The sequence below is a fragment of the Mesoplodon densirostris genome, chromosome 7 (genome assembly GCF_025265405.1).
Source record: "Mesoplodon densirostris isolate mMesDen1 chromosome 7, mMesDen1 primary haplotype, whole genome shotgun sequence".
Taxonomy (NCBI): domain Eukaryota; kingdom Metazoa; phylum Chordata; class Mammalia; order Artiodactyla; family Ziphiidae; genus Mesoplodon; species Mesoplodon densirostris.
In genome coordinates, this window is record NC_082667.1 from 114,303,802 (window position 1) to 114,327,602 (window position 23,801).

The 23,801-nt window shown below is 45.9% G+C and overlaps 1 protein-coding gene across 1 annotated transcript in view; it reads left to right on the plus strand.

The window, feature by feature from the left end:
- SORL1 (sortilin related receptor 1) overlaps positions 1 to 23,801 on the plus strand; it is a 159,341-nt gene that overhangs the window by 74,002 nt on the left and 61,538 nt on the right. The window contains exons 13-21 of the mRNA XM_060104032.1: positions 5,922 to 6,100; positions 7,587 to 7,773; positions 11,417 to 11,545; positions 12,394 to 12,479; positions 15,758 to 15,930; positions 17,017 to 17,148; positions 18,999 to 19,090; positions 20,427 to 20,673; positions 21,912 to 22,050. Of these exons, the coding sequence (XP_059960015.1) occupies positions 5,922 to 6,100; positions 7,587 to 7,773; positions 11,417 to 11,545; positions 12,394 to 12,479; positions 15,758 to 15,930; positions 17,017 to 17,148; positions 18,999 to 19,090; positions 20,427 to 20,673; positions 21,912 to 22,050 (1,364 nt within the window). The remainder of the gene's footprint in view (positions 1 to 5,921; positions 6,101 to 7,586; positions 7,774 to 11,416; positions 11,546 to 12,393; positions 12,480 to 15,757; positions 15,931 to 17,016; positions 17,149 to 18,998; positions 19,091 to 20,426; positions 20,674 to 21,911; positions 22,051 to 23,801) is intronic.

Sequence of the window (23,801 nt, forward strand, 5' to 3'; positions counted from 1 at the left end):
TGTTGTGTTTTTGCACTCTGACCAAAAACGGACCCAAACCCAAGCTTGTCGGCTTGATAGTGAGGGATGAGATCAGTTTCCGTTTCTTCCTGGTGGTTTGCCTGTCAGCATAATGATATTGGTAGTTACTAATAATACCTTGGACTTTCCCCAAAGCATCTTTCCTCATAGGAGATTTCAGATTTCAGAGGGCTTCCCTCTGGGGGAGTCCTGAAAAGCCACTGCAAAGACTGCACCCAGCAGAGCAGCTGTCTTTTCTGGACCTGAGTTCTGGAAGCAGCTTCACAGTTCTGGAACGTGGGAGATGGCGGTTAACCTGTCCTTGTGGTTGCGGAACCTCCTCTCCTAGTAACTTACCTGGATGGTTGCAGAGAGAGCCAGCCCCGCCCCCACTTCATTCTCACCCACATGTGGTGTCTTTGGCCCTGTGAGTTATAGAGGAACAGGTATTCTTATCAACCTTTAACTGTTGAGAAACTGAGAGATGGGGTTAGAAAAAAAAAAAGAAAATACAGTGCAGTTCATTTAATTTCCTTTAAAAAAAAAAACATTAATTAATGCCCCTCTGTGTGCCGGGGGCAGAAAAGTGAGTAAGAGGTCTTATTCCTGATGAACGGCAGCCCTAGTAGAAGACGCTCACAAAATCAGGTCATTTAAATATAGTAGGTATGTTGCTGAACCAAACTTGGGTCCACTTGCCCATCTACTGACACTGGGTAGTGGTGAAGGAAAGAGCAGCGTTTATTGTAAGGCATCAGTCAAGGAGTCCGGCACCACAGCTAGTGCTCAAAAAGCCCGAACTCCCTGATGGGTATTAGCAAAGCATTTTTTTTTTTTTTTTTTTTTTGCGGTACGCGGGCCTCTCACTGCTGTGGCCTCTCCCGTTGTGGAGCACAGGCTCCGGACGCGCAGGCTCAGCAGCCATGGCTCACGGGCCCAGCCGCTCCACGGCATGTGGGATCTTCCCGGACCGGGCACGAACCCGTGTCCCCTGCATCGGCAGGCAGACTCTCAACCACTGCGCCACCAGGGAAGCCAAGCAAAGCATTTTTAAAGGCCAGGTGAGGGAGGGGCATCTCAGGGTATGTGATCAGCCCTGCACAATTCTCTGATTGGTTGGTGATGAGGTAACAAGGTGGTGCAACAGGGGTTAACATTAGCTGTCCTTAGGCTCCAGTAGGCTACGTGCTCATGGTCATCAAGTAGTTTATGTCTTCCATTTGGTGGTGGTTTTTAGCATCTGTAAAACAACTCAGGAAATGTGCATCATATACTGTTATCTAGATATGTCAGAGAGGAGCTATAGCAGAGGACCTAGGGGAGGGGTCTGTCCCATAGGGTCCTGCTCCGTCACAGGTATAAGATAGAGGTGAGCACAGGATGCAGGGCGGCCACAGAAGGAGGGCCAGTAATGCTATCTGGGAGACAGGAGAAGGCTTCTGGGAGGAGAGGAAACTTGAGCTGAGACTTCAAGGGTAAAAAGCAACGTTGGAATGCCACCCCAGGTTTAGAAAGAGCTTGAGCAGAGACCAGCATGAATCAGAGTGCAAGGTGCAGCTCTTTAGTATTGACAGAATGTAAATCTCGCGGGTGTGTGTGTGAGGAATGAGGCTTGCAGTAGCTGTGTGGTCAGGGGCCAGGTCCCCTGAGGACCTTACACGCCACACCAGAGACATTAGACTTTGCTTTTGAAATGATAGGGTCCCTCTGAGGGTGTAAAAATAGGAGAATGACATGGCTAGTGTAGAAAGATGGCTCTGGCAAGTTGAGGAGCATGAATTTAAAAGGACCAAGACTGGAGGTGAGAGATGCTGCTTAGGTGGGGACCAAGCATTTTGAGGACTAAGTGTTCAGGACTTGCTTTTTGACTAGACGGTGTCAGGGGGGATGGGGGGGTGACAGGGCAAGATGATCATATCACTCATAGAAAAGCAGAGGAAAAGGAATTGGCCTGAAGGGCCATAGGATGAGTGCAGATGTGGACAAGTTGAACTGAAGTGGCCGTGGTATGTCCACGGGGAGATCCCCAGCAGGGATCTGGATGTATTAAATCATCTGGTTCTGTCTTCCACTGCCCGTTGCAGGAATTTTCTCTCTGTCATCTGTGATGGATGATCACCCAAGTCTTTGCTTGAATAATTCTAGTGATGGGGACTTTGCCAAATCAAAAGGAGCTTCCATTTCACTTTGGACAATTTGTTGTTCATTTGTTCGTGCACTAAGTATTTATTCATCCATTCCTTTATGAATGCAAGTTCTCAGGTCAGACAGAGCCCAAATTCTCCTCACCCCTGTTGCTATGCAGTGGGCTCAGCTTCCAGGAGATCCATCCAACAGATATTTTCTCTTCTGCCTGAAAGCCTTTCAGATGCATGAGGACCTCTCCCTGTCCTCTTGAGAGCATCTCCTATTCCATGGCAAACAGCCCCCGTCCCTTCCCTCCTGTGCTGTAGGATCCTGAATCTACACCCTCTAGCTTCTCCTTTGGACCCTCCTCTCAATGTCAGAGGATTAAGATGTGGAGCCCAGATCTGTCCCCAGCAGCCTGAAACGTGTCACGTTGGCGTTGATACCAGCATCATCCTCGACACTCAATTTCTTTTAATAAAAACCCTAAGACAGTTTTTCTTTGCCCTATATCATTACCCTATTCTGAAATCAAGAGTTACCCTGAGAAAAGGAAACAGGATTCATTTATTGTGACTTGTGTGTGAAACAATTTGAGCTCCCAGCTCCGACTTCCTTCGTGTCTAAGTTCTCTCCAATCAACTGTTTCATACTCCATTCTTGAAACAACTTTTTCTTCTTAAGGGAAATAAAACTACTTTTTCTCATCTAGTCTTGAGATCTTTATCTGTTCTCGTGGTTCTTTTAGAGATTATTAAAAGGAGCTCTGCAATCATACCTTTAAATCTTTCAGTTCCCTAGAATGTGCTTTATTTTGCACTCATTTTCCTTTAACTTCCGTCTTTTTTTCTGCGTTGTCCAGTTTGAAGATCATTCTCTTTAATAAAGCCAAAACCAAAATAGAAATTGACTAACTACTGCTGCCTTCTTTTCTGTCTTTCCTATTTATACCATTAACCATCAGACGGATGAGCCTATTCCATTTCTAATTCTTTATAGAACTTGCTGGGTAACCAACCCACGTCTCACTGCCCACTAATACCCCAATTATTTTGGGAATTTGAAGCATAATCCTTGACTTAATTTTGAGTTTGAGTTGTTTGGCCACTGTTTCTACAGATTACTAGCTGTAAGAATGACAGCTAGAATTAATTAGCAGATTGCTACTGCTCTTTAAGTTTTTGCCCATGGTTAATATGACTCTTTTCTCATCTTGAATATGTTTTTTTAAAAGTCTGAGCTCATCAAGGACCTTTCTCTCCAGCCACACATTTGTGTTTTAAATTGAGTGTCTACCACTGCTTCACTTATTTAGTGTAGCTTTGGTTATATTATGTTATTATTATATTATAGTCCCATCTTCTTGAGAGCTTTGGCCATGAGAATATGTCTATACTTCTGTTTGAACGTTTTGAATTCTCCGTTCCTAAGGGCTGGGGCCCTACGTCCTCTTTCACGACTGTTAGGCATATAAAGATGGCTTGGTTTGTTTTCTTGCAAGGTTCTTGTCACTTTCACTTCACCAGCACAAGTTCTCCTTTGGAGGTCAGAATTTGGTCCAGAACAGATGTTCCCTTAACTGTTGCAGTTGATAATGTGACTACCATGTCTCCAAAATTTTGAAAAAGCACTTTTTTTTAAATGCACAGTTTATTCTTAGGTTCAGGGCTGTACTCGGCCAGGCACCTGCTTTTTAGTCTCATTAATATGTTATGGTCAAAGTCTGCTGGGAACTTCTCAAGAAATGGGATGATTCATTTCCTGAGGTTATCTCGGGTTCGAGGAGCTGTTAAGTAGAATTACCTAGGCAGTGTGCAAATAGGCAGACTTCCGGCATTATCACACGGATAGCTCCCATCATGTCTGGTTAATAGGCTGACTCTGCTGGTTCAGTTTGCTTTAAAGATGGCACTAAGCCTTTCGCTCATCACCCTGCTACAAGAAAGAGATTTAATGAGTTACCTTATCCCCGTGTCTGCTTCATAGTTAGCTTAAACCAAAAGCATATCAGCCAGAAGAGAATTTCTCCTCTTAGGAAATCTGTGGAGGAGATTGCTTAGTCCCCATAGCCCTGTAGCCCCACCACTAGGTTTAACCCGTAGCACTTCTTGCAGAAGTACCAATTTTAGTAATCTCAAGACAAGAGGAAGTGTTTGGATTGAATGATGTTGTAAAAAGAACTACATCAAGTATTAAGATCCTGAGTGAGTAAAACTACTAACTCAAAAACATGGGAAAAGTGAAAGAAAAATTTTGTATATAATTTGGATTTGAGAGACCCAGTAGCTCTGTGACCCTCATGAACCCCCTCTTAATTGAGTGGTTTTTCATGGTGAGCATCTCACCAGCTTACTGGGTGATGAAGCAAATATCAGGCACACTTTCCTCTCCTTCTCCTCTTCAATACAAAAGATAATTTGAAATCAATACAGTTACTTCAGTGCTGCTTTTTTTTTTTTTTTCTCAAGGGCTCGCTTTCTTGTTCTGATGTAGTCTGTCTTGGAGACTTTTCTCAGGACACACTTTCCTCCAACTTTTTAATTTTTAAGACTATGGGAAAAGTTGGAAAAATTGTATAAAAATTAGTCATGTGACCTTCCCCTACAGCTCCCATAACAATCACCAATTGTTAACATTTTGTCCGTTTGCTCTGCTTTTGCCATCTGTCCTATCTGTCATCTTTCTATCCAGCCATCCGTCCAGCCATCCATCTGTCCAGCCACCCTTTTTTTGGGGGAATCATTTGAAAGAAAGTTGCAGCTATTGTGCCCCTTTATAGCTAAATACTTAAACATATACATATCTCCAGGAAGTTAGGGTATTTTCCTACACAATCAGAATGCCATTATCACACCCAAGAAAATGATCATGAACTCAGTATTACTTATAGACTATTATATTTTCTCAGTTGTCCTTTACTATTTGTAGCTGCTGTTTTTTTTTTTTCTAATCCAGGATTCAGTCCATGTTTACATATCGCATTTGGTTATTATACCTCTTTAGTCTCTTTTAATCTATAACAAGCCCTCTGCCTCTTTGGTTGGTTGGTTGGTTGGTTGGTTTTTCATGGCCTTGATGTTTTGAAGAATCCAGACCAGTTGTCATGTAGAAAGTTCCACATTCTGAATTTGTCCAATCGCATGGAATAGTAGTGCCTAGATGATGTGGTATCCTCGGTGCTTTATCCAGGAGGTACACGATGTCAGGTTGAACCACTGTGAGTGATGCTAAGTTTGTCGAGGGTTGTACCTCAGATTGTCTGCTGTAAATTACATTTCCCCCTTTGCAGTGAGTGTGAGTTGATATCTTTAGACCGTGTGAACACTCTGGTCCTCTTGTCTGACTCGGTTGTTACAGTGGGGGGTTATAGTACAGTCACTTTTCTCCTCTGTCATTGTTTTCAACATTTATTAGGTAGCACTGTAGTATAATAAAAAAAAAAAAAATTCCCTCCTCCCTTTCTCTTCCCTTTTGGTATCATTTAGAGACCCATGCCCTATTTTCATTCAGTGTATTATCTGTTACCATCATTTCTCTTTGTTAAGTTCATATTTTCCCAGACTGGCCAGTTGGAGCCCCATCAAGTTGGCTCCCATGTCCTTTTGGGTCATCGTCATCCATCTGTGAGCACTTCCCCCCTTCCTGGCACAACCTTAAACTTGCCCGGCTTTAGCCCAGTATCAGCCACTTCTCCAAGGAGCCCTGGTTCCTCTTACAGATGGATGTTATCTGGAAACCAAGCTCTTGCCCCGGAGACTTTAACCGCAAGGATCCTTTTACTTGCATTTGGGCAGGTACAGCACCAACGAAGGGGAGACCTGGAAAACATTCATCTTCTCCGAGAAGCCGGTGTTTGTGTACGGGCTCCTCACGGAGCCTGGCGAGAAGAGCACTGTCTTCACCATCTTTGGCTCCAACAAAGAGAACATCCACAGCTGGCTGATCCTCCAGGTCAATGCCACGGATGCCTTGGGTAAGCTGCTGCCTGCTCGGCCCTTTGCATGGAAATACCTATTGACCAAAGCATCAGCTTAGATACTGTGCCCTGGGAAGAGTTTGTGATCCATTGAAGAAGGTGGGCACATATGCAGTAAGTGAATGAGAGATTCAGAGGCAGTTGCTCGGGCAGTTGTTAATAGGGCCACGTGTTGTCTTTTGTATCCTCATTTCCTGTGCGGTCACGGGCACAGGGCAGGCTTACGTATATGTGTGCTGAACATGTGAATGAGTGAATGCTTGGAAAACATACTTCCAAATTAGCAGTTCCAGTTTGGCAAATTCAGTTTCCTGAACTACTACTAGTGATGCAGGGTCCTCTCAGAGCTGTCTGGGGTCTCATCACCATCTGCCAGCCCAGACCCAGGACCTGTAAATAAGCGAGCAGGGAGAGTGAACCTCCTTATCCTACTTCTTCCTTCCTCACCCCCATGTAACCCTGCCCTCGGCAACTTCTCTGCTTTGGCTGACATTATTCCAGCTGCCTGGAATGCCCCTTGGGTTCAGTTTCCACACGTTGAAATCCTTCTCATGGATCAGGATCCAATACACTTGACTGCTAATCCCAACCAAAAGATCTCTCCCCTCTTCTCTATGTCCCTAGCATACGTGTACTCATCACACCTTGAATTACAAATTTGTGTCTGTCACTCTGGGTGTGTCCTCTCCCATCAACTAGATCATAGGTCTTTAGACACAAGAACCTGCCCTGTGCATATTTATATTCTACCCACTGGACAGCCTGATAACCTTATTGTCAGTAAGGGTTTAATAACTGCTTGCTGATTGGAATGGTGTTGACAGTAGTTCGTCAATTTCAGGCAGCATTTAATCTGACCAAAGACACACATATGAAAAAGACATAAACTACCAGTATAGACATTGGTGTACTTTGGAATTCCTGTAGAAACCACTCTGCTTAAATTTCGAGTGGATGTGGGTAGATGGAATGACTGTCCAGGTTGTCTGACCAGTTCTCAGCCTCCTTTCATGAAGATCCCATACCTTCCGAGCAGTGACAGCGAATTCTCTTGCTCGTGGGCCATACTACCAGATGCGTCCACGCTGCCTCGGGAAGCAGGCAGGGGACAGTACTCCTGAGTGATACCATCTCTCAGGGATTCAGCCTCTACCTAACTCCCTGGAGATAAACACCTCTGGGCACCTATTTCTAAAGGAAACTACAGAATCTGCTAAAATCTTTCAGAAGTGTAGACAGTGAGCACCAAGGATGCTTGCTCCTTCCCGTCTTTCTCAGATGGACGTCCATGTTTCAGGGGACACCGGGGGGCTGCTGCCCAGCCTCAGAGCCGGCTGATTAGAGGGGCGGGCTGGCTCCGGAGGCCTGCACACCCGCTGGGCAGTAACGGGAGTCACGGGAAGTGGGTGGCTGGGCTGCGGGGCGGGCAGGGCAGGAAACCCTGCGTGGGTCTGCCTGTAATGCTGCATTTCCTCCTCCTCAGGGGTTCCCTGCACAGAGAACGACTACAAGCTGTGGTCCCCGTCTGATGAGCGGGGCAGCGAGTGTCTGCTAGGGCACAAGACTGTTTTCAAACGAAGGATCCCCCATGCCACGTGCTTTAACGGAGAAGACTTCGACCGGCCGGTGGTCCTGTCCAACTGCTCCTGTACCCGACAGGACTATGAATGGTGGGTTCTACATCCATGCCAGGGACTGAGTTCTATTCTGGTCACTCACCGGTGTGGGAAACAGACTAGGGCGTGTTCCCTTCCCCTGAAGAAAGGGAGGGAATCATAGGAAACAAATATTTATTAAGCATCTCCTATGAGCCCGGAACCGTGCTAGGCACTGTTTATGCAGGGTATTCCATTTAGTTGTTACAGCTGTGTGATGTGGTGGAGGTGTGACACCCAGGCAAGTTGCAGTGGTTTATGCAGGAATGGATCACTCTGGGATTTGTTTCTACGAGGGCAACCCAAGAAAGGAACATGCTGAAGGTTCGATTGTAGATAACTCCTTTTTGTTAGGAGTCCTATTCTAGAGGGAATTTGTTTCTTTATCTGAAACGAGGGGGGGGGTAGTGTTTTATATATATATATACATTTGTATATTCATTAGTCCTTGAGTAAAATATCCAAGGCACTGATTGACATTGTGGAAGAAATGACAGGCACACAAATCATTGTAACAGGAGACGGGAAGATGCAGGTACCTTGGAGGAGGAACGGGTACTTTTACTGGGATTATTGATAGGAAACGGGAGACTGGAATTTGCTGCTGGGGAGTCAGGAAATCTCTGGAGGCAACACTGTTTGAGATGGGCTTTAAGGAAGAAGCATCTGGATACGTGACTGGAGCGTTCCAGGAAGATGCAGCGGCAGCGTGAAGGTGTGGAAACAGGAAAGTGTAGTTGGTGGTTTAGTTTGGATGCCTGTTGGGTGTATGACTGGGGGTCAGTGAGTGGAGATGAGGCTGAAAAGAGAGAGAATACGGTGGGGTGGAGACTCGGGCGTGGACCATATTTTGTAAACAGGAGGATGTCTTTGGAGGCTTTTGAGGAGAGTTGATGACCAGAACAGAGCTTAGCTTTAGGAAGATGATGCTAGCAGTAGAGACATAGGGTCTCAGGGGCTGTAGACAGTCCCCCAATCTGTGATCCAGCATGAAATCATTACAGATTTGCAGGGCTCTCAGTAGAGCACGGGTACTTATCATAAGCACAGAACTCATTTTTCAGTGGTTGCCGAAGCATAAAGAAACCAAAGGTTGCTTTGGGAAGCCACACTTACCTTGGCTAAAGCCAGAAACCTCGGATGCGTTCTAGTCCAGAGGTGGGAACAGGGCCATAGAGTAAACGTTTTAGGCTTTGCAGGCCATGTGGTCTCCGTTGCAGCTCCTCAGCTCTGCCTATGTATCAAGATTGCCGCCTAGATGAATGGGCGTGGCCGTGACCCAATGAAGCTTTATTTACAAAACAACCAACCAGATTCAGGCAATTCCGGTCCTAGACCAGTGCTTCTGAAACTTGAAGGTGCATGTGAATCATCTTGGATCTCATTAAAATGCAAGTCCTGACTTGGTTGTCCTGGGGCCCTGCAGTCGCCCTGGCTCCAGGTGACCCCGAGGCTGCTTCTCTGCAAAGCTACCCTCAGAGCAGCAGGGCTTTAGACAGCTGAAGACAAGCATCCTCTCCGAAAGCTGTGTGGTCCTAAGATAACAATGTAGACGCTTTCACGGCAGAAGCACAGAGCTGTTCAGTGTTCCCAGTGATGTCTGCTCAGTGCCCCTCTGCTGCTTTCTGCCCTCCCTTAGAGAACCCTAAATGGTAATGTTAATCGGAGGGAATTTTGCTGGTCTGAGGTCTCCCTGCCGACTGGATTGAGACTTTGGGGACCCTGATCATGGAAAAGATTACAAGCCCTCTCTCCTCCCTCTTTTATCCCCATTAAATACTTGAAAATAAGACAAAATGAAGAATATGTGAGAAAATCTAACAAATCTTGATTTTTTTTTGATGACCACTGTTATGCTTTTTCTCTAAAATCGTTGTTTTCCTCTAAAATCCCCCCAAAACAGCCATAGCAACAACCAAAAGCAAAAGCCAGGGGCCTGGCCCCCATGGGTCTACCACACCCACTCAGCTAAAACCCACTGGAGGCTGAGACCAGGAAACAGCCTGCCCTGCCCCTCTTGGACTTGGGCTTTGGGCCAGATGGGATTGTGGGGTGATGACCATGCAAATGGTGAAGGGTGTGTTTCAGGGCATCCTGTAGTTCCTCTGTTTGCTGTAGCTTCTAGAAAGGAACCAGCCTGACTGCATGGCTCTTGGAAAGCTTTGGTGGCACTGGCCTGTGGCAGTGGGGACAGCAGTGTCTGACATGGACATGAAGAGAGGAAGTGAGAATTGGCGAGCTCCCAGTGTCTGTCCATTGGTCCTGCTCCTGAGGGACAGCTGTACTTACTTCCACCAGTCCTTTCGGGCCTCCGTGGGAAGCACAGTTACTTGCCTATATGTTCCCTGATTTCAGGAGTAGTTTCTTGTACATCTTTATATTCCCCCAGGTTGCCAGTAAGAGTGGTTTTCAAACTTGACGGCAACTCCTAGTAAGCAATGTATTTTATAGTGTGATCCTGTACCTACACATATTTGTGTATGTAGACACGTACACACATCTATGTAAACAGAAGTTTTATGAGGTAAGATTTACTTTCAAGTGCAATGAATTTTGCAATTTCTTTGTGGGGAGGGGAGGAAGCAGGTCTGCACCCTCCAATATGCTTTCACAGCCCACTAGGTCATGACCTATAGTTTGAAAAAACTGCCCAAGAAGAGTACTTTGCCATTGGAGTAATTAATGCTCTGCTTAGTCCCCCAAAAGGTTTAAAGCAGCCATTCCGTAAAAATGTACTGGATTTAATGAATGGAACGTGTTTGGTACAGTAATAGAACTGCTCCCTTCTGAAAAATGCCCTACAGGGTTCTAAATGTGGACTGTGATGTAATACGTACACGAACCACTTTGCCCTGTATCTGTTAATACTTTTCCTGTAGTAGGTGTTATACTTAATAGAGTAAGTGAAGGCTTTTGGGTAAAGCACATCAACAGGGAAAGTCCCTTTGGATTATGAGTTTATGGTTTGGGCCAGACCGTGGCAAGTACAGCTGCCTCGTTTTAGAGCCGTCCACTCACGCAGACAAGGGCAGGGCCAAGACTAGACCTGGGACCCCTTGCTTCCTACCCCAGGGCTCTGCCTGGCTAGCTGGCCAGTGTGGAAGAGATGTGGTCCCCAAATTGCAGAAGGTCTGTGGACTCAAGGTCTGGGTCCCGAAGTGCACGAGGAGGCCCCCATGGTGATTTTAGGGAGTAGGTGGACATGCTGTTAAATAACATTGAATCCTTAGTTTAGAAAATAGACGGTTCCTTTAAATTTCTCTTTTAATCCTTCCAGTCATGTCAAGGAGAAAGTCTCACTGGATGCTAGTAATTCTTCACATTTGCCAATTGCTTTTAACAAAGAGAGGGCAGGCCCAGAGTCTCTGGGCAGGGAACTGGGTCCAGCTAAAAAAGTTCAGTATTATTTTGTCTTTGGCATCATGATCTGTCTCGTTTTTTGTCTATTTATGGCATATGATAATGGTTTTCCAATTATGGCTCTGTTATAAAGTTTCTTTTGAAAATGCATTAGTGTAAAATAGTATTCGTTAAAGGGACATGTTGAGTAACTTACAATACAGGTGGTGGGCAGTAGGGTGGACGTCGCAAGGGAGGGTCCCAAAATACCTGAAGTGTGTCAACCAGCAGCCTTACCGAGCCCCAATTGCCTTTTCAGTGACTTCGGCTTCAAGATGAGTGAAGATTTGTTATTAGAGGTTTGTGTTCCGGATCCTGAGTTTTCTGGGAAGTCACACTCCCCTCCTGTGCCTTGTCCTGTGGGTTCTGCTTACAGGAGGACCAGAGGGTACGTCTCACAGAGGTTGCCATGTCTGGGACATGGCGGGTCTGCACTTGGCGTGGACAGCGCAGAGGACCACCTGGGTTCCTTGCATACTCTAAATGCCAGAATTCCAAGGCAGCAGGTTTCAGGTAGCTTGGGTGATATTTAAAACTGCGATGTTTGCAAACTCGTCTCCCCACCCTAGCCCCCGTGGGAAAAAATGCAAGTCTGTAAGCTTCTCTGAAACTCCAGTTGTTTCTGAAGTCATAAACTTCAGCCAGTGCACGTCTTCAGAGCATTGTGTTGAAGAGATACAGCTGACTCTTGAACAGTGCACATTTGAAATGCATATAAGGTCCACTTACATGTGGATTTTCTTCAGTAAATATAATACCTGTATTTTCATTGTACAGATCTTTAAGTTAAGGTGGGGGAACGTTTGTGTTCGATGAGAGATCACAGTATGTAGAATCAAAAGAACTAGGGCTCTAGTCCTGACTCTATTCAGACTATTTGAGTTCCTGCCTTTGGGTGAGTCATTTATGAATTCCTCTGATTTGGAGGTAGAGGTAGCAGCACTACGTGGATTTTTACCTACAGTTGGGGGAGGGTAGGTCAGCGCCCCTAACCCTGGAGCTGTTCAAGGGTCAACGGTATACGTGAAACTCTTGCCTGGGACAGGGCTCCAAATTGTCTGGGCTGCCCCATTTATTTACAGGCAGAAGCCATTCAGAATGATTCAGCTTCCTTCTTCTTGCTCTGTAGGAAAATGAATAGATAAGCTGTATTGTCCATGGATGGGAAAGTGTTCCTTTATGACTAGTCTTTGATGTTTCTGACCTCTTGCTCTTGGGGGGTGGGGTTGGTGACAGCTATCGGAAGATTTCTGGGGACACCTGCAGTGGAGGAGATGTTGAAGTACGCCTGGAAGGAGAGCTGGTGCCGTGTCCTTTGGCAGGTGAGACGTGGGTTCTTCCCTTTGTGTTGTTGAGACATTGTTGAAGCATTCCCGTGATCTCCCGGCTCTTCAAACTTCCTGGAGGGAAAGAATGGGCATCTCAGAGCTCCCGTTTCCCCCTAAGCATGGTATCCAAACAACATTTATTTATAACCTTATGTTTTTATAGGAATGGAAGACATTTTCGGAGGGAAATCCCTTTTGTTCATTGAAAAATATTTATTTGGCATCTGTTGTATTCTAGGTGTGGGGGGCTGAGGGCACCCTTAGGCCTTCTGTGTGTTCCTTGATCTGTTTGTTTGTCATAGAAAGAGACTCATGGCTTTCTGGGAAATAGCTAAGGGATGTATCTTAATTTTTATAACAATAATTATGACTAATATTTTAATGGAATTTTACACATTTTAATGTACTTTTCCATGCGTTATCAGTTTAGTCCTTAGAACTACCCAGTGAAGCAGATATTATTAGCTCCATTTTTTTTTTTTTTTTTTAAATATGAGGAAGCGTGTTCAGAGGAGAGAGTTAAACAATTTATTTGAGGTCACACATCTGGTAAGTGACAAAGCTAAAATTCAGACTCTAAGCCTCATGCTCTTCCTTGGTCATCACTCAAGTGGCAAATGAACGTCATTCCACTCTTTGAGGTGACCATGTGCATGCTCATTGGGGGAAACTTTTGCAGCAAGTGCACATGCTGTAGAGGTATAATGTGTTCCAAACATTTCAAGTTGATTTGGTGGTGGTGGCACATGTTGAGGTATTTGTAATATAGACGTGAAATTATGATACCTTAACAAAGAGCTAATCTCTTAGCATCTTTCCTTTCTTTGCTCTGTTTCTAGTCTTTTGCATGTAGGGCTTCTCTTCCCTCTGAGCCCTTCCTCCTGCTCATGCCTCTTGGGGAAGGTGCGTGACTGGAGCTGGCTCCATTGGTGGTGGTGGCGTCCGACAGAACAGCCATCCGCGCCAAAGGAAGCATGAGCGAACAGCCTCGTCCTCCGCGGGCAGGGAAGAGCAGCCCTCTCCTGCTCACTGCTCGCCAGTTTGCCCTGGTGTTTTTCATGCTAAGCTCATTAGTCCCTTAATTTAATCTTCCATCATTACTGAGTAATTAACATCCCTCACTGTGGAGACTTCAGAAGAACATGGCTTCAGCAGATTCCCACAAATGAGCAGATAATATTCAAACAGTCCCCTCACGAGAGCTTTATTGATGAGGGCTTGGGTGAGCAGGGTTTGAGTGATCGCTCTTAAGGGGCTGCAGTAATAAATATTTCTGAAGGTAATTCAGCGAGGGACAAAACAGTTTGTTTAAAACTGTCTAAACTGGTAGGAAAGCTATTTTCTCTTCTGATAGGAGAAGATAGAATAGGGAATGAAGTGGAAAAATCTCATTTGTAGTGTAGGCCACCTCCTAAAGGTTTTTTTTTTTTTTTTTTTTTTTTTTTTTAAGCATGGAACAGAAGGCAGGGATGTACCAAGAAAGGAAAAGATGGTTTTATAGGACTCATGTGGAACCATAATATGTTTGCTAAGATGAGGTGATCTGGTCGTCTGGAAGCATTTTTTAAAGTGAAGTAATTTTTCTTCCTTTGAGATTAGGATAATAACGCACATCTCTAGGCTGGGCTCATGTATGGTTGGGATTTACCAAGAATTCTATTTCTTTTCTAAGTTAAGAATTGCACACAAAATGCTGTCTGTTCCTCTACACCCAATCATAAGGCAGGTGTTTCAGGACTCAGACTCTACTCAAAAGGCACTAGTTGGTTAGAAGGGGAAAAAAAAAAAAACAACCCAAAGCAACAGAATGAGGTTTCTAGATGGTAGAGAGATGTGGTGTGAAGGGCTTGCTGCTGTGAATGTGTCTCCGCATCTCCACGTGGCACCTGCCATGAGAATCCTTGATTCCAACGTCATTTACAAGCTCGGCACTTTTCATCTTGACTATTCCATCCCCTGGGAATTACAGTGGGAAGGTTTTCTTGCAAACCAAAGGGAGAGGTTTGTTATCATGTGGTGGTAGGTTAGATACTTTTGAAGTGAAGTAATACTGAAGGAAAAGAAGGCAAATTTACCTTTGGTAGAAAATAGTAGGTAGACTTATATTTTGTGGGTGCATTATCTATATTGAAGCCTTTATAAAGCAGAGGTGGCTAGGACATGTTAACTCGTTGAATGAATGGGATGAGAGAGAGAGAAAACAACCACAGTCACCGTGCAGGCATGCAGCAGACAGATCCAGATTTGCAACTTGGTCCCAGATGCAACATGTTGTCACAACGGATGCCCCAGATATGGATGCAGGTGTGTTGCTCATCTCCATTCCCTTGGAAGAATCTGGATGTTTTCCAGGCTGTTCCCTAAGTGGAAGAGAGAGAGCACCAGCTCTTCACGTTCCTAGTTGTCTGACGTTAAGTCAGTCTCGTAAGCACTCTGGGCTTCTATTTCTATGTCTTGAAAAATGGCACCATTGGGTGTTAAAACATAGACTCTGGATCCAGACCATCCGAGTTCAAGTCTTGGTTCTGCCACTTACTAGCTGTGTGACCTTGAGTGGGTTACTTAACCTCTTGGCTCTCAGTTTTCTCATTTGTAAAATCAAGTTAATAGTAGTTCTTCCATTATACAGTTGTTACTGGGATCAAACAATGTCTGGTACATTAGTATGTGCGTTGTGTAAGTATTTAAGTAGAAACAGAATCTTTGTGATGATTGTGTTGTAAAACATTTTGAAGGTGGCCAAGAATGTATTATTGCTTTGAAAATATCGTAGGGTGATATAATTGCTCTATGTCATTGTGAACAATGTTGAATGGGTGAGTAAATAGATTAGGAAACTTAGCTGTAAGTCTTCAGCGACTTGAGGTCTCTAGTCAACAAGATTATGATGCCACATGATGCAGTCCTGTGATGAGGAGGAACGTGCTGATTGGTGTAATTATTTTGTCAAGTGTGACCAAAACTTTTAGGCCAAGCTCTGAAGAATAGCTATTGGAGCATGACGACTGGAGGGAATCTAGATTTTTAAAAAATGTAACAAGTAGACACTTTGCAAAGGAAACAGAGATTCACGGGAGTTTAAGAAACTTGCCCAAGGCAGAAATGTGATTCCTTTACCCACCTTCTAAGTCTGGATTCCTACGTTCTCACTTGACCCACGCTACGTGCAGTGGCTCTGAGGTTTATGGGTGAGAAAAAAGAGGGTCAGACGTGCGAGGACCCGTCCAGCATCCCCAGGTCCGGCCCCCTGTCGTCTTTGTGTGTCTGTGCAGAGGAGAACGAGTTCATCCTGTACGCCATGCGCAAGTCCATCCACCGCTACGACTTGACCTCCGGAGCCACTGAGCAGTTGCCTCTCACCGGGCTGCGGGCAGCGGTGGCCCTGGACTTCGACTATGAGCGCAACTGCTTGTATTGGTCTGACCTGGCCTTAGACATCATCCAGGTGCGTCCACTCTGGGTCTGCTCCCGGGGGCTGTGCCTCGTGACTGCCCGGTCCTGGTAAGCTTCTTTCAGAGTGGCCCAAGGAGATGGGTATTGGAGGTTTTTAAGTTGTAACTCTTCTCAGGGCCAACGGATGACACTTTTCAGTTTTCTGTTTTAGTATTTTCTTTCCCTACCTACCTCTGTCCTTGTAGGAAGGACAGAGGGAGCTCCCAGTCTGTGGTATTGCTTATAAGTGAGGTCTCCCTTTACCTGCTGGGAAGATTTTAGGACTCGGTATATAGCACTATTAGTCCCTCCCTATCGTACGCACTGCCTTGTTAGCATTCTTCTTTCCAAGCCGTGATATAGTAACGCTTGACTTCTCCATAGTTCATGTAATTATCCATTTCAGCTATTCTGAGCACAGTCAAGAACCAGGAAGTAAGCTGTAAAAGTCGCCATGCAGGCCAGATAGATGGCTGTACACTCAGACCCATGCATTTTAAAGGAGAGCTATTTGATATTTATTCATTGCTTATTTAATCCTTTTAGAAAAGCAATTCCAGCAAGTTTTATCTGGATTTCCAACCCAACAGAAATTTTACAGGGCCTGGGTATCCAAAGGGTTTGGTGGAGGGGTGGCAGTGACCACTGCCCGTTACTGTCCCAGCGACAGCACCTCATGGCTAGGAGCCTCCCGAGGGAGGAAAGACTTTTTATAAAAAGCAGACACAGGATTTTAAAAATAACAGCAGTCTGGTTTCATTTATTTTAAAAGCAGACAGACTTATGCATTTTGGTCATCTCCACCTCATTACTGTGATACAGCACAGCTCAGTGACCGGTGTTCCCGATGATAATGCAAGGTGATATAAAAGATTCAGTTCTGTTTAGTTATTCTGTTGCAAACAGGAAGCCATAATCCATCTTAGAAATGCTTTTATTAAAAACCAGCTTCATGCGTCTGGAACACTTACGAATATAAAACATCTCTGCCCTCACCCTTCAAGCCAATTGAATAAGTGGGTTCCCATCGAAGGGACTGATCTGGCTGGAGGTCATTTGAACGTTTCACACCGTTTCTTCTTTCTTTCTTCCTCATCAGCGCCTCTGTTTAAACGGGAGTACAGGGCAAGAGGTGATCATCAGTTCTGGCCTGGAGACAGTAGAAGCCTTGGCTTTTGAACCCCTCAGCCAGTTACTTTACTGGGTGGATTCTGGCTTCAAAAAGATTGAGGTATGTCCTTGATTATGCAAGCAGGGGAGCCCCTGGGCTGTGAGCCAGATTTGACACAGAGGCAGGAGCCAGTGTGTCTAATTCCTCCGGAGGTTCCCTGAGAAATGCAGAGAATGGAGGTCCCGTGTGTGAACAGGGTGCCTGAATCTGTCAAACAGAGATTTCATTAAGATACCTGAATACTTATATTTGGGCTAGCAGAAGCGTAGAGTAGTAACAGCGATGATGATGATAATAATAGCGTTATTATAATGCCATAACATCCACACTCGAGTATTATGCCGTCAATTAGCATAATGAAGATAATATCGTGATTACCATCCTCTTCATTGTTATTATGATGAGAAGCCCTGTTGGAACCACTTTGCGTGAATTATTTGATTCACTTCCCACAGCCACCCTGTAAGGTAGGTGCTCCCGTATCCTCACGTCACCTATCTGCACCTGAGCTCCGCAGGGCACTGGGAGGGTAAGAAGTCATGGTCTCCTAGGCGTGCTCAACTCCTGCACGTTCCTGCTGACGCAGTGGGGGGCGCTGCCTCCACACCTCTTTATACTGATTTCACTGGGGACACATGACTTGTGGTTTACTGGAAGGCACAGTAGAAGCAGAGAGACCCAGAGAGATGGGGGAAGTTGCATGACAAAAGCCACAGACAGACTCGAGAGACAGACCTGGGATCAGTCTTTATTCTAGTAGCTAAGTGACTTGGGCAAGTTTCTTATCCCCTCTAAGCTTCAGTTTCTTCATCTGTAAGATGAGGCTTGCTTTATCCACTCAGTCATTTGACAAGTGCCGTTTTCGGGCACGCTTCGTGCCAGGTATGGTTTTAGGTCGTGATGATAGAGCAGGAGGCAAGACACACAGGTCCCTGTGCTGAGAGAGATTAGGTTTTAGTGGAGGAAGCAAAATAATGAAGAAATAAGTCCATCCGTCCTATTGGTGCCACATACTGCAAAGAGCATCAAATGGGGCAATGTGACTGTGTGACTGGGGAGAGGAAGTGTCTCGGCAGGGACATCTGAGCTGAGCCCTGATCGAGGAGGGGATCGTTGGAGTGTTCCCCTCACAGGGCGGTTGAGAGAAGGGAATGGAAAGGTGCACAGCGCTGGGCACACACTGAGCAGTGCATCGGTGGTCTTGTTATTACTCTTCCGCTCCTGTTTTTAATTGAGTGTGGTCGGCGCTCTGCTAGAAGGGTGCGGGTAAAGCTTCAGTGTCCACACGCGTCCACAGTGTACAACTCAGATACTGTGTGTGAAATGGTGTAAGAGTGGCTGCCCCTTGATCAAGGCGGCTCGGAAGGGTCAGCAGAGCAGGTGGGCCTGGGGGCGGATATGGCGGGAGCAGACGGGAGCAGGTATGTCAGGCTTGGGGAACCATGGGAAGGCCAGCCTCCGTAAAGTTGTAGGAGCCTGTGTGGAGGAGAGAATGTGGAGAGAGCAGAGTCTGTGGAGACTCTTCAACAGCAAGCCGGTGACGTTGAGAATTTGTTTTGTGGACAGAGCAGAGCCATTGGTGACTTTGGAGCTCGGAGCAGCGGAGGCGGGTGGAGTTAGTAAACACACCGTGAGCACTTACTTCATACAGGTCATCAAGCCCCCAGAACTGGGGGCACAGCTGGCACTGGCTCCGCTGTCAGACTGTGTGAGAATTGTCACCTGAGCCAGAGGAGGGAAGAACTCATTCTGGCTGGAGATCAGGGCCGGTTTCCAGATCAGTCTGTAGGGGAATCAGGCGGCCATAAAGGGACCCATCTGTAGGAGGGAGCCAAGTAGGAAACTTTGTAATGTGGGTCTTTTAAGGAGCTCAGACCCATCTTGGCCTTTTCGCCTCCTTTATTTGTCAGGTGGGGAATCCAGATGGCGACTTCCGACTCACGATTGTCAATTCCTCTGTGCTTGACCGGCCCAGGGCTCTGGTCCTCGTGCCCCAAGACGGGTAAGTGTGGTCCCAAAGGAAATCTGTGTGTGTCCAATGCTGCAACAGACAGATTCTCATGGAAAGGCAAACTGCTGGACAGAAACTTGTTTCTAATGATTGTGGTTGAAATAGTCTATGACCTGCAAGTCTTGGAACCATGGCTTAGTTATCCTGGGCAGCTAACTCCATCCCCTTTCCATTAGCAAGCATCAGAATCTCTGTAGGCACCCAGATGTCTCACAGCTGTGGGGTGTTTCTCTAACAAAAGGTAGTATTAAAAGTCTCTCTGGACATAGGCCAACATAGTTGGATATTATAGGGAGTCTTTATCTTGAGTTTAACGTGTGATACACACATTTAACCCCTTACTTCTTTTCTCTGCCCACCAGCTTGTGTTTTCTTACCAGCAATTTGTATGCATTTGGGAAATGCAGAGGTGCTTTTTATTAATTTATTATTAACTTAAGGAAACAGAGCTAAAAGAGAAATTCTGGATGAGGCTTTCTAGCATTTATGATTGAGAATTAGATCGATTTTTAAAAGAAAATTCTGAAAATAAGATATGCATTTGATTAAAAATATTAAAAGAGAGTAGAAGTTTATGAAATGAAAAATATTTGTTTCCTCCATTCTCTTAACTCTTCATCCTCACATTTCTTAGGGGTAATCATTGTTAACAGTTTCTTGGTTAACAGTTATCTTTCAGAGTTTATTTTTACCCATGTACATGTGTATGCCCTTTAAACACAGACACACACAGACACACACACACACACACACGCGCGTATCAGAAAGGATTATAGGATATTTACTATTCTGCATGTTTTAAAAATATTTAATATGGTTTGAAGATTGTTTTATGTGAGCACATGTAGATCTTTAGACATCATAATATTCTTTTGTGTGTACCATAATGTATCACTTTATAAATTAACATTTTTGTGTGTATACATGTATATACACCTAAATATATATGTGTATACACACCTATATATATTTTTTTGGCTAGTATGAACAATGCTGTGATGAACATCTTTGTACATTGTCTTTGCATAACTTGATTATATCCATAGATAAATTCCAATAAAAGAATTTGTGGGCCAAGTAATTAAGTGGCTTTACCTATTAGAATTAGAGATTATAATAACAATGCTGAACTAACTGACTGAATTCTTATGGCCCAGCCGCTCCATGGCATATGAGATCCTCCCCGACCGGGGCACGAACCCGTGTACCCCTCATTGCCAGGCGGACTCTCAACCACTGCGCCACCAGGGAAGCCCCTCAGAGCAGTTTTTGAACTCCCATTTCCCCAGTTCTGATGGGATGTGTGCTCTTCCCTGGTTTTGGCCAGGGTGATGTTCTGGACCGACTGGGGGGACATGAGGCCTGGCATTTACCGGAGCAACATGGATGGTTCGGCTGCCTATCGTCTTGTGTCAGAGGATGTGAAGTGGCCCAATGGCATCACCGTGGATGAGCGGTGGATCTACTGGACGGATGCCTACCTGGACTGCATCGAGCGGATCACTTTCAGTGGCCAGCAGCGCTCTGTCATCCTGGACAACCTTCCGCACCCTTATGCCATTGCCGTCTTTAAGGTGGGGCCTCACCTGTTCCAGCATTGGGCAACCTGTCAGTGTAGCTAGGAGCAGACCTAGGTGTAGAACCTGCTGTCTCCGGGTTTTTGCGGAGATGCTTATCTAACTTAGAAAATCAGCTCATTTCTGAATTGGAGGCAGTTTCTTTCTGCCCATAGGGAGGGATGCCAGACAGAGCTGCCAGGGGTCCAGGGTGCCCACTGTTCACCTTTCAAAGTTTGAGGTTGTATCCCATGAGAATTCCTGGCTTGCCTTTCAGTATCGGTAGCCTCATTTTGGCTCTGTGTCTTTAAAAATTTTTTTAATTTTTTGGCTGCATTGGGTCTTCGTTGCTGCGCACGGGCTTCTCTAGTTGCGGTGAGCCGGGGCTACTCGTCATTGCGGTGCGCGGGCTTCTCATCGCGGCGACTTCTCTTGTTGTGGAACACGGGCTGTAGGTGCGTGGGCTTCAGTAGTTGCAGCACGTGGGCTCAGTAGTTGCGGCATGTGGGCTTAGTTGCTACACAGCATGTGGGATCTTCCTGGACCAGGGATCAAACCCGTGTCCCCTGCATTGGCAGGCAGATTCTTAACCACTGCGCCCCCAGGGAAGTCCCTGGCTCTGTGTCTTGGTCTCCTGTGAGGTTTGCTCTCTTCATTCCCTGATGTCTTGAGATGAGCCCTGTCCCACCTCTGCCTCCCGGGGGGCGGCCTGTCACTTGTGCTTCGACTCTAGAACACAAAATGGTTGTTCAGATTTTCTATAGAAGGGTTCAACTTGTGGTCAAACTCATCGGATGCTTATCGGATAGTTTCTTTTGGGTAGTTCCTTCAGTGTGGATACTTTGTGAGGTTTGGCTAAAATCACTAACTCTTGCATTTAAGTCAAATCTTTTTTTTTTTTTTTTTTTTTGTGGTATGCGGGCCTCTCACTGTTGTGGCCTCCCCCGTTGCGGAGCACAGGCTCCGGACGCGCAGGCTCCGAACGCGCAGGCTCAGCGGCCATGGCTCACGGGCCCAGCCGCTCCGCGGCATATGGGATCCTCCCAAACCGGGGCACGAACCCGTATCCCCTGCATCGGCAGGCGGACTCTCAACCACTTGCGCCACCAGGGAGGCCCTTAAGTCAAATCTTGATCAGGCTGATCATTCAGCCAGTGAATGTTAGGTGTCCACTGCATGTTGGAGCCCTTGTTCTGAATGAGGGTCCAGAAAAAAAGACAGAAGAGCTGACTAACAAACAAAGGTTTTCTTTTTAGAATGAGATCTACTGGGATGACTGGTCACAGCTCAGCATATTCCGAGCTTCCAAATACAGCGGGTCCGAGATGGCAATTCTGGCGAACCGGCTCACGGGGCCCATGGACCTGAAGATTTTCTACCGGGGAAAGACAACTGGTAAGGCAGCATCTCCTCCTTCATCTCTGTCGAGTTGATCTCTTGAAAGGGGCTGGGTGTGGGCAGTCTCTGATCAAGCAGGATCTGGCAGCCTGTCATGACAACATGTGCATTATTTAATTTCTTCCTCTGACATCTTAATTTCTTTTCTGATGATATACAAACAGCTGGAAGACAGCATGTTTTTGCCTGCCTGGAACGCTGGTGCTCGGTGGGTAAATTATACCCTCCTCCTGCCTTTGGCCCCTGACTGATGGGTGGTGTGGCTTCTGTTGCAGCTGGAGAGGCCCAGTGTGCACTTAATCCCCACTTGGCACCCTGACAGGGAGTGACGCTGTGCTGGGTGCATAGCTTCCGACAGGAGTCCTGTCTTTTCTGGTTGCTCAGATGACCAACTGCTCATTGAGCCCTACTTCCCTTGCAACATGAGATCTAGTTATATGATGACTTAATTCGCTTGTCCCCACTGTGAAACTCTAAACCCCATGAAGAAGGAGATTCTGTCTTTGTTTTTGCTCAGTAATCTTACCAATGACCAGCACTCAGTAGCTGCTCAGTTCATACTTGTTGAAAGAAGAAGGGATGGGGGTGGGGAGTGTTGCTGGTGGGTGTAGAGAATGGGTATCTGAAAGACTGTGGGCTGAGGCTTCAAGGACTAATGCAAGGCTCTGACTGGCTGGTTCTGGGGTCCAAGACTATTCAGTAGGATACTGTCTTCCTTACTGCACTGCCCTTGCCTCTTGTTTATCACCCAACCACACTGTTGATTCTAGAGGAGGGGGATCTGGGTACTCCCAGAAGAATAGTCCCTTTAAGAAGAGCCCTCTTTATCTCAGCAGGATTAAGTAGCATCCTGGGTCTGCTGACTCTCCTTTATTGACAGACTGCTAGGTTTCCTATTTTGAACTAGAACGTTGATATTGTCTTGTGGTTTTTGGCTGGCCCTGTGCTAAGAGAAAATTGACAAGGGGAAATAATACAGTTATAGATATCATTGCTATCCTTTGTGGACTAATGAAGAGAGCATGAAAACACGCTTGGAAAACCATAAAGTATCCTAGAAATGGAAGTCTGCATTATTGTTATGTCTTCACAGCTGACCCGTGAGGTGAGCAAGGCTGGTATTATGATCCATGGTTTCTAGATTAGGGAACAAAATCTCAGATGTGAATTAGCTTTCCCAGAGACCCCTCCCTTGTTTAGGAGCCGGGCTTTTGTTCCAGTTCTGCCACAAGACGAAGAAGTCACATTCTTTCTTAGAGGAGGTGCCTGTTTTGAAATAGGGCAGAGAGACAAAATACAAAAAAAGCACGCGCACGCACACACACACACACACACACACACACACACAAAGACAAAAAAAGAAAAAGATTAAAAAAAAAAAAGAATGAAATAAGGAGAGAGAAAGGAATCATGCTTTCCAGCTCCAGGGGCTGAAATCTCAGGGCCTTTGACGGAGGACACCCAGCCCTACTGATCCGCCCCGCTGGCAGGCCGAGGGAATTCTCAGCATTTCTTCAAGTTATCTCCCCATCCAGAAAAGGAGGTCTGCATTTTAACTTTTTTTTTTTTTTTTTTTTTTGTGGTACGCTGGGCCTTTCACTGTTGTGACCTCTCCCGTTGTGGAGCACAGGCTCCGGACACGCGGGCTCAGCGGCCATGGCTCACGGGCCCAGCCGCTCCACGGCATGTGGGATCTTCCCAGACTGGGGCACGAACCCGTGTCCCCTGCATCGGCAGGCGGACTCTCA